Source organism: Penaeus vannamei, chromosome 13 (genome assembly GCF_042767895.1).
Source record: "Penaeus vannamei isolate JL-2024 chromosome 13, ASM4276789v1, whole genome shotgun sequence".
Lineage (NCBI taxonomy): Eukaryota > Metazoa > Arthropoda > Malacostraca > Decapoda > Penaeidae > Penaeus > Penaeus vannamei.
The window spans coordinates 17,248,040-17,258,039 of NC_091561.1; the positions used below are offsets into that span (position 1 = coordinate 17,248,040).

General features: G+C 44.4%; 2 protein-coding genes across 2 annotated transcripts in view; both read right to left on the minus strand.

The window, feature by feature from the left end:
• LOC113802753 (dynein beta chain, ciliary) overlaps positions 1-9,431 on the minus strand; it is a 56,291-nt gene extending 46,860 nt beyond the window's left edge. The window contains exons 1-22 of the mRNA XM_070128526.1: positions 9,243-9,431; positions 8,784-8,878; positions 8,510-8,645; positions 8,292-8,392; positions 7,966-8,149; positions 7,649-7,759; positions 6,868-7,115; positions 5,866-6,058; positions 5,279-5,409; positions 5,000-5,118; positions 4,413-4,608; positions 4,033-4,191; positions 3,542-3,746; positions 3,122-3,331; positions 2,809-2,978; positions 2,324-2,546; positions 2,013-2,179; positions 1,565-1,730; positions 1,238-1,361; positions 928-1,109; positions 613-744; positions 367-480 (exon numbers count right to left, since the gene is read on the minus strand). Of these exons, the coding sequence (XP_069984627.1) occupies positions 367-480; positions 613-744; positions 928-1,109; positions 1,238-1,361; positions 1,565-1,730; positions 2,013-2,179; positions 2,324-2,546; positions 2,809-2,978; positions 3,122-3,331; positions 3,542-3,746; positions 4,033-4,191; positions 4,413-4,608; positions 5,000-5,118; positions 5,279-5,409; positions 5,866-6,058; positions 6,868-7,115; positions 7,649-7,759; positions 7,966-8,149; positions 8,292-8,392; positions 8,510-8,645; positions 8,784-8,878; positions 9,243-9,431 (3,555 nt within the window). The remainder of the gene's footprint in view (positions 1-366; positions 481-612; positions 745-927; positions 1,110-1,237; positions 1,362-1,564; positions 1,731-2,012; positions 2,180-2,323; positions 2,547-2,808; positions 2,979-3,121; positions 3,332-3,541; positions 3,747-4,032; positions 4,192-4,412; positions 4,609-4,999; positions 5,119-5,278; positions 5,410-5,865; positions 6,059-6,867; positions 7,116-7,648; positions 7,760-7,965; positions 8,150-8,291; positions 8,393-8,509; positions 8,646-8,783; positions 8,879-9,242) is intronic.
• A 211-nt stretch (positions 9,432-9,642) lies between these two features.
• LOC138863707 (dynein beta chain, ciliary-like) overlaps positions 9,643-10,000 on the minus strand; it is a 1,849-nt gene continuing 1,491 nt past the window's right edge. Inside the window, exons 4-5 of the mRNA XM_070128527.1 lie at positions 9,889-10,000; positions 9,643-9,741 (exon numbers count right to left, since the gene is read on the minus strand). The exon at positions 9,889-10,000 is cut by the window's right edge and continues 93 nt beyond it. Coding sequence (XP_069984628.1) covers positions 9,643-9,741; positions 9,889-10,000 — 211 coding nt within the window. The remainder of the gene's footprint in view (positions 9,742-9,888) is intronic.

The following is a 10,000-nucleotide window of genomic DNA, read 5'->3' on the forward strand; positions in this document are numbered from 1 at the left end:
TCCATCTGTTTATCCATCAATGCATCTATCTATATATTTCTATCTATATCTAAACTTCTCCACCTTCACCTTCTTCTGCTTCTTTTCTTTTTCTTCTTCTTCATCATTTTCTTTTCTTCTGGTTCTTCCCCTCCATCTCCTCCTTCTACTTTTTTGTCTATATTTTTTTCCTCTTTTTTCCTTCTCTTCCTTCTCCTTCTCCTATACCCTCTCCACCTTTTTTCACTTTCTCCCCTATCTCCTAAATCTTCTTCCTTCTCTTTCTTCTCCTCCTTCCCTCTCTTTTACTCCCCACCCTCTTCCCTCTCTTTCTTGTTCCTCCCCTTCCCCTCCCCCATTTTTTTTCTCTCTCTCCACGCCTCTCACCTGATTTTCCTCGAGCGTCTCGATCATCTCCTCCGAGGTGCGGACAAGGTCGACGCCCGTGCGAGGATGCGTGTCCACCAGGAATTCCATGGTAGACCAGGTCACGTCCAGTTCCTGAAATGATCCGAAATTATAGGACATGTATTATTGTCTTTATAAGTATTCAATTATCATAACAAACGGATGGATTGAATTACACAGAAAAGAAGTCACGTAAGTTTTATACTTCATAATCACTATACCGACCTTGATAATCTTCTCCATGGACATTTCCTTGACTGCCTTGTCGACAATGTTTTTAACCTCGTCCTCGTGCATGTGGAGGTTGAGCTCGAGTAAGTCTGCTAAGGTTGTCTCCGGATTATCCACGAAGTTCGCCTGAAAATCGGATAATAAAATGTTTTGATCCTGCGTTACAACTCCACATCGAGTTTTGCATAATCTTTACGTAATGAATAATTTGCAAATTGATTCTTCTCTCCTTTTTCCAGTTCTCCCTCTGTTTTTTCGCCTTCCTCTACCTTTCCTGCTCCCACGTCCTTAACCCCTCGTTCCCCTCACCACGAATTCCGCCGTGGAGGTGCCGTCACCCTTCTTGGTGGCCACGAGGAGCTGTCCCCAATGGCGTTCCCTCAGCGACGGGTTCTGCAGCTCGGCCACCGCCCTCAGCGACGTCAGCATGTTCTTCACGGTGGAGTCCAGGTTCACGTAGGAGTCCCACACCCGCATCTCCTTGTCCAGGGCTGCAAGTCGATTGCCAGCGTTAACGGTGACGAGGCAGGTTGCAATAAGGTTTGGAATGTATTCAAAAGATTAGTCGTTTTCGGGACACATTTTTTATATATTACTTTAAGGTTCTCGTGTCCCTCACCTCTGATGTCCTTCGCGAACTTCTTGCACTCGATGTCCATGTTCTCCACGTCCACCTCCCTCCAGGGGGTCGTCTTCCAGTGGTTAATGCAAGCTCGCACGAGGCAGATGTGATCCCAGAGTTGCTGAGGAAGATATGGATGGTATAACCATTCATAGTATGTAATTAATGATTAAAGCTTGAAATTCCATCCGTTTTATATCTACTTCGTTTTTGTTTTGTTTTTTATTCTAAATTTTGGATATTCTCTGGTGAATATTGTGCATCACAATCTTATTATTTCATGGATTGGCGCCCTACATCTATCCTCCTTTCGATCTCTTATACCTTTAATAACCTCAGCTCCTTCCTGCAGGACTTCATATGCTTGAACTCGGGAATGACGACCTCGAAGAGCATGGCGGACTCCTGCAGCATGTGCATCTCCTCCTCCAGTCGTGTCACTCTAGCGTTCACTCTCTCCAGACGCCAGTAGGGCAGCTCGCAGTCGTAGCTGTAGGATGGAATTTGATGTACAGGCGAAGAGAGTAATGACGAAAAGTAGATACGCATATGACCCTACCATGGCCACTGCTTTAAGAGAGAGAAAGAGGGGAAAGAGGTAGAAAGAGGGAGAGAGAGAAATAGAAAGATAGACAGACTGATAGGTTGATAGAGAGAGTGGGAGAGAGAGAGAGAGAGATAGAGAGAAAGAGAGAGGCGAAATATACAATAAGACCACAATTATTCCACATGACACGAGAAAAGAAAAAAATCAAAAGACCCGAAGACCTACTTGAAAAACGAATACTTCTTGAACTTTTCCCTGTAAATATTTTGCCTAGTCTCGAACTTGATGCATTTCTTCCTTATGACCGACACTTCGTTGGCTTTGAGAGGCGCCACGTGCTGCCGGATGAGGTCGCACTGCTTCTTCAGGGACTCCCACTGCTCGGGCAGCTCCTGGGGGCGGGACAAGGGTTGAGGGAGATATTCTTCTTGCATTATATAATTCAATTTTCCATTATGCTATAATTAAGAATTCGGTAGCTATTCTTTGAATATCTGATTGTACACGTTTGGATCATACGCGGAGGCCAGTCCCACCTGCAGCTTGAGGTGCATGGTCTCCGGCAGGTCGTCGCCGTACTGCTGCACGAGGGCGATGATGGCCTTGAGGGGCTCAAACATGGCGTCCGTCGTGTGGACCCTGTCCCTGACCCTCACCAGGTGCGCCATGATGGACACCAGGGTGTCGTAGTCCCCGTTGTTGAGGTCCTGCGCCACGCCAACCTCAGTCGTCTTGATGAAGTTGTCTAGCTCCGTCAAGCTATGGTGAGTGATGCAGGGGTAGCGCTGTTTAGTTAGGTGTTGGATATGTATATTCAAATAAGGAGTTACTTTTGTAAGACATTAACCAGATCCAAGTGTAATAAGATGTACAATAAATGATTCCTGAAAATTGTGACAGATCGTGGATATAGATACAAACACTGCTGCATAGATATACAGGAAATAGATATATTGAACTCCATTCAAGGTACGACACGCCACTCTCTACATCTCCCGAAACAACAGATAAACACCATTACCTGTCCGTCACTTGCGCGATGAGGTGCTGCTTGTACATCTGCGCCCACTTCTTGGTGTTCTCCAGCAGGCCGTGCTTGAAGGGCCGCACGTCCAGGCGTAGCCATCTGTCGAACACCATCATCGTGTCTATGTTCTCGAGCTCGGCATGGAGTTGCTCGTATTTGTCAATCTGCAATAAGGCTTTCAATCACATGAGGCCCTATTAGATAGCCATCTTGTTTTAATAATCTATGTGTTTAACAAGTGAGGCTATTCCACTGTATGAATATTGAAGAGAAGGGGAGAGAGAGAAAGTGTATAATAATCTCATACTTGTTGCTTGAACTTGGGAAGCCCAGGCTGCTTTCCGTCCTCCTCTGATGTGAGGAACCTCTCCAGAACTTCGTCTCGACGATCCCGCCAGAGGGATTGGTGCTGCAGGAACTGGTCGCGGTGCTCAGCCACCTGGAACGCCGCCGCCTCAAATCTCCCCACCAGCGTCTCCTTCAGCTGTGAAACTTCCTCATCTTTCTCAACATCAGGCTGTAAATAGGAGACAGCTGCATATCAAACCTGCCATGGTGATTATATGAAATGAAAATAAAATAAAACAGACACATAACCCCTTGGATTAATGTATTTAATGCGCATAACTTTGCAAATGACATAGCATAATATAATAGCAATGGCGACAGTACTATCAGAAGCAGGCACTCATTAATATATAGAGATGTAATAAGCACCCTGCTTTACCATATAAGACGCATGGGTGTGAGTAGCCAGACGGGGCACGAGGTCGCAGATGTGAAGAATTTCCCCCACGAGGGTCTCCACCAGGCTGCGCAGCTCCTCGGGCGAAGGGCGGATGATGAGGTAGGGCTCCTGTAGCTCCAGCCGGGCCTCGAGCAAAGGGAATTGGTTGACTCTCGTTTCGCAATTATCCAGCAAGTAGAACAGGCTACGGGATTGGTAAAAGATTTGTCATGAATATAGGCTTGCATATTGCCTGTTGAATTGATTGATGATTGACGAATTTAGGGCGAAGAGTTTATCTAGGATAATGTACCTTACAGAACAGTGTGACATTTTTTTCTCTCTCTCATGTGAGCAATATTGCTTCATTATCGTAGTTTTACTTACACGTAATATATGAACAATGAAGCACACAATAACCAGGATATGTAGTAGATCTAACAAAAAAATAACAAACCAAAGAAGTAAATATAGTATCGTAAATTCATTACCTGCAACTGACCCCGTCGACAAGGCCTCGCGTGATCATGTGGTCCAGGAAGAGGAGGTAGCGATCCCAGTGCTTGGAGTCTTCGGGCACTTTGAGGAGGCGCTTGTTCTCGTCTACCATGCCGCGGATCTTGGCTCCGTCTTGCTCCATAGTTGTGTACCTGTCGGAGGGGAAAAAGGAGTTTTTTTGACCATGAAGAAATGCTGATGATGAATAACACGGTTGATCTGTGGAATTAGCTAGAGTATTCTGTCTACGAAACGTCTGACTGATAATAAATATAAAAGGAGAATAAGAAGGAAAAAAAGAAGAGATACATTAGAAAAAAAAACAAAGACAAACAATAAAAAAGACTATCAAACAATCTTCAAATCAACTCACACTTTCTTGAGTCTCTCCGCTCTATCCTCGAGGTTCAGCAGCGTGTCCTTTTTCCCCTCACGCCTCTCGAAGATGGGCTTCAACACCCACGTACACATGATGTCATCCACTCGCCGTACGTTGGCTTGTACTTGCTGCACGCGGATCTCCAGGTCGCTCACTGTGTCCCGCAGCGCCACGATATATTCCCATACTCCTGGTCGGTGAGGATTGATTAAAAATAGATGAAGTTTGAATGAACTTGATATCAGGCTGGGTGGTCTACTGATGTGGAAAAGGTCAAAGACTGAGTAGAAATGGTTTATGGAAGAGCTGACAAAGTTTAAAGACGATAATGATAACTACCATTATTATTGTTGTTAGTATTATTACTATTACTATTAGTAATAGTAGAAGTAGTGGTAGCTCTCTCTCTCTCTCTCTCTCTCTCTCTCTCTCTCTCTCTCTCTCTCTCTCTCTCTCTCTCTCTCTCTCTCTCTCTCTCTCTCTCTCTCTCTCTCTCTCTCTCTCTCTCTCTCTCTCTCTCTCTCTCTCTCTCTCTCTCTCTCTCTCTCTCTCTCTCTCCCCTTTTTTTGCCTTTTTCTTACCTTCGGAATTCCACGTGAGTTCCGCCTCTGCCTTGAGGACCGTCGCATCAATGTCCTCCATTTCTTTCCTAATGAGGCTGAACTCGACTTCGTTTGTGTTAGTCAAAATGTGGTTGTACCTGCATGAAAGTGCGTATTAATGTAGAAGGTACAATTTTGTACCATCATAACTCCTTGTTAGTTTGTATTTCAAAAAGCAAATGCATCAGCTGCATTCGTTTCTTTTAAATAATTCTTTAAAAATGTATATAAGTAAACGGCACATTGCCTTTTACTCACCAGTCCGTGACCAGTTGCAGATTCGCGGTGTATTTGCGGAAGGTCTCGCGTCGAGAGGCGAGCTCGGTGCCCTCGGAGAGGTCCTCGCCCAGGACCCACACGTAGCGGAGCTCTCTCAGCACCCGCACCAGCTGCGGGAGACGGTGAGGGCATATATGAATTGTTATTTTGTAGCTATTTACTATATATTTTTAGTAACAGTTAGTGTTTTCATTGTTATTACTATTCTCATTCTCATTATTATTATTATGATAATCATTATCATTTTATCCTTCCTGTTATTATCACTGTTGCTATTTTTTGAAGTACGTTTTCTGCTTTTACTTCAGTTGTGATTTAACATAACAGTACATGACGGATAGGTGCAAATTCTTCCATCTTTAGTAGAATGTTAGTATTAACATAATGTCAAAAAGAACTTCGCATATACTGCACCACGTTCGCTCACCTAAAGATTCCTAGCGTGTCTGTTATATTTATATGAAAATCTGCACTCAATATTGTAAAAAGGTTATTACAAATAAAAGGTAAATATAAGGATCAAATGTTTTTGCTGACATTTTCCTCCTTCCTCCTCCGTGGCTCACCTCGGGACTGAAGTTGACGGCGAGCGTGTTGTCCTGACAGCGGTGCAGCAGCGGCTGGCTGAGCGGGCCGGTGTAGTCGGCGGACGCGATGACCTTCCACTCGTCCACCACCGTCCTCATGGACGCGTCCAGGCCGGCCTCCACATCCTGCCACTGCTTCAGCAGCGACGCGCCCTCCTCGCTCGAGACCACGCTGCAGGAATATGTTTATGGTGTACTGGTATACAGGATAATGCTTATTATATTTATCGTAATTGTTCTGGTACAGTAAGTTCAAATTTCAAGTTTCACAGCTTACTTTACACCTGTTACTCGCGAGCACCACTCCGCTCTCTGACGCTGGGGCGGCGCTCTTTCACGGCGGTTAGAATCGCGCGCGCTGGCAAGCATCAGCTTTCATCTCTCTTTCATCTCTCTTTCATCTCTCTCTCTCTCTCTCTCTCTCTCTCTCTCTCTCTCTCTCTCTCTCTCTCTCTCTCTCTCTCTCTCTCTCTCTCTCTCTCTCTCTCTCTCTCTCTCTCTCTCTCTCTCTCTCTCTCTCTCTCTCTCTCTCTCTCTCTCTCTCTCTCACTCTCTCTCTCTCTCTCTCTCTCTCTCTCTCTCTCTCTCTCTCTCTCTCTCTCTCTATATATATATATATATATATATATATATATATATATATATATATATATATATATATATATGAACACAAACACAAACACACTCACACACGCACGCACACGCACACACACACACACACACATACACACACACACACACACACACACACACACACACACACACACACACACACACACACACACACACACACACACACACATATATATATATATATATATATATATATATATATATATATATATATATATATATATATATATATATATATATATGTATATATATATATATCATCAGCAGCTTGAAAAGACTTGGAAATCACGCATAAACAAACAACGCATTCTTGATTACAAAGGGCATCCGCACAAAATCGAAACTCACGCATGCTTCAGCTCGGCAAACATCGCCATGTTGTTGCTGACGCGGTTCTGCACCTCCTTCAGGTACTTGAGTTTGCCGACCACGGGAGGGAAGTAGCGATGCGTCGCCTTGTCCTCCCCGCCGTCCTCCGCCGCCTCCTCCTCCGCCTGCTCGTCCTTGTCCTCTGAGCCTTCGTCGTCGTCTTCTTCGTCCTCATCAAAGTCCACCACGATGATCCCGCAGCTGTGTTGCCAGTTCTCGAACAGTTCCTGCCATCGTCATCAATATGATTTTTATTTATTCGTTCAGTCATCAAAATCGTTAGTATTGTTATCATTATTACAATGAACATTATTATTTCCATTAATATAATTAATCTAACTATAAACATTATGTTGTTATTATCATTGTTAATATCATCATCATTACTGTTATCATGATTAGTATTTCATTTCTATCAGCACCATCATTATTTTCATTATCGTTACTACTGTTATTATCATCATTATCGTCATTATCATTATCATTGTCATTATCATCACCATACTCCTCCTCATCATCATCATAATCATCATTTGTATTATTGTGATTATCATCAGCAGTATCTCTATCACTAATATTATCAAAATCATTATTAGTGTTATTAATATGATTACCATTTTTATGATTACCATAATAAATTATTTTTGATATTATCATTATCATTATTATTATCATCGTTATTACTATTACCTTTACTATTATCATTGCTATTGCTGTCATTATCATTTTGTAACAACAAAAACAAAGCATTTTCACGCACCCTAGCAGTTTCTATCTCCTGCTTGAGAAGCTGAAGCAAGTGCGGCAGACAGGTAGTGTATTCTGCCTGGATGATCGGCCGCTCGAGGATGCTGCCAAGCAGTTCAACCACCTGTAATTATACGTGCATAGGAAAGTTAGTTTTCATCTATCTGTATGATATATCCTTTAAATGTGTACAAACTACAAACATGTAAAACGTTTTTTGCCTATACAAGCATTTCCAAGTCCGATTACTTCTGAACCCGGAATAAGCTTGCCCTTCCCAACCAGTGACCTATCAAAACAACACGAACCCTCAGCCACCCTTCCGCCCACCTTGAAGTAGGCCTCGGGACTCTGGCTCTCCTGGAGGGCGTGGTTTACGATGAGGCTGAGGCGCTGCTCGAGCTCCGTCACCTTCTTCTTGAACTGGCGGTGGCTCTCGTCGAAGTCGGCCTCGGCGGGGTCCAGGCAGTCGTAGGTGCGGATGGAGAAGGCGGTGTAGGCCTCGTTGAACTCGCTGTGGACGGTCGGAGGGGGGGGGGGTGCTCAGTTTTAAGGGCTTGCTTTATTCATTAGAGAATGTAGTTGAAAGAGTTCATTTTGTATACATCTGTCCTTTTCTTAAAGACATGGCGGAACATATGACATTTGGCTCTTACCTGTAAACAGCAGAAACACTAGCCCCCAGAACCTTGCCTTTAGGTCCGCCGAATTCCACTTTCTCTATCTTGAGGAATTCTTTGGCAATGTCAAATATTTCCTGTGAGAAAAAAAGAGAAATGGAACCGAGAATAATGCATTTTATACAACAAATAAAGGTGCAACGGTATATTATTCACATAGGCAGTGCTAAAAACTAATATGATTTCAATCTTACCTTGATGTTAGCGAGACGGGAGAGGAACTGGTCCATCCGGGCGAAGGCGTGAGTGGGGTGGAACTCCCATCGGCGGGGACGCTCGTCCTCGGGGAAGTACGTGTCCACCCTCCCTCGGTGCTCCTCGAAGCTGTCTCTGAGGAGGCGAGGGTCGAGGGAAATCTATTTACAAGCTGGTAATATAAATGACGATGTTTGATGGCCCAGGGTCATAGACAAAACTAGTAGGTATCGGATTTGAAGGGGTAAACTTTGAAAATATGAAATAACATACCTGAAAGTCTTGAATACGTTAACGCAGGTGTTGATCTTCTGTAGGGGTTCCGTAGTTTCAGCCTGGAATCCGATCGTTCCGATGAAGGTTCTCCCCTGCGAAAAGTACACCTTTCAAGAATTGAACTTTATTCTCTTCTCCTTCTCTATTAGTTATACAGTCACTGAAATCCTCTGGTGAATTTCGTATTTATACGCGCTGTTTTGTTTTGTTTCCGTTTCTCTTTTTTCGAAATTTTACTTGCATACATAACAGCCTAAAGTATCTTTCACATTGCATAGTTTCCATATAATCTAATGCGCCTCTCCACCCCATATCCACCCTTGTCTTCCTCTCCCTCCCTGTCCCCTGCCTCTCCCCTTCCTCCCTGCCCACTCTACCTACCCTCCCACCGATCCCTCACCCTGCCTCTCCTCTTCCTCCCTGCCCCCTCTCCCCGCCCTCCCGCCGCCCCCTCACCATGCCGATGAGGAGGTTGGTGATCTCCCTGAAGAGCGTGACGATGCGGTCCGGCTTGCGGTAGTCGGGGCAGTGCGCCCACAGGAGGCAGATGCAGTGCACGAGCGGCGGGATGAGCGGCGGCGCCTCCTGGAACTCCATCGACTCCATCTCCTCCAGCATGGGCTTCAGGGGCGTCAGGTGGATCATGATGTCGCGCGCCTCGTGCACGGCTGACGAAGGAAGTAACTCGGTGAGCGGGGGCAGTTTTCTTTCTTTCGTTTATGCTAAAAATTCGATTTTGAAAGCGTACAATCATCAATGCACCAATACTCACATATGGTGAAGTTGAAAATGTTATATTCTCTAGAAACACGCATACACACGGCAAACATACGAACACACACATACACGACCTTATTCACGATATATTACCCATGTTAACGTCTGCACACATCTTGACAAAGGCTGGGTAGTAAGCTGATTCTGTCACCTCTAAGATATTGGACATCATCATGACCTTGAAAGATAGGTGTTAAGTTACGAATAGTTCGTTATTTTCCTCATAAATCGAAAGTGCTTTAAAGCCAGGCACAATCATTGAATTCAATGTTTGTAAGTTATCTACCTCTCCAAATGACTATGCCATTAAGAATCATAACCTCACCTTCTTGTCTTTGAGTTGCCTTGCGATATGACTGAAGTTCTCTCGCTGTTTGCTCCAGAAGGTGATCTCCTCGAGCGGCGTCGGGAAGTGGTCGGGTCCAGCCAGGTCGTCC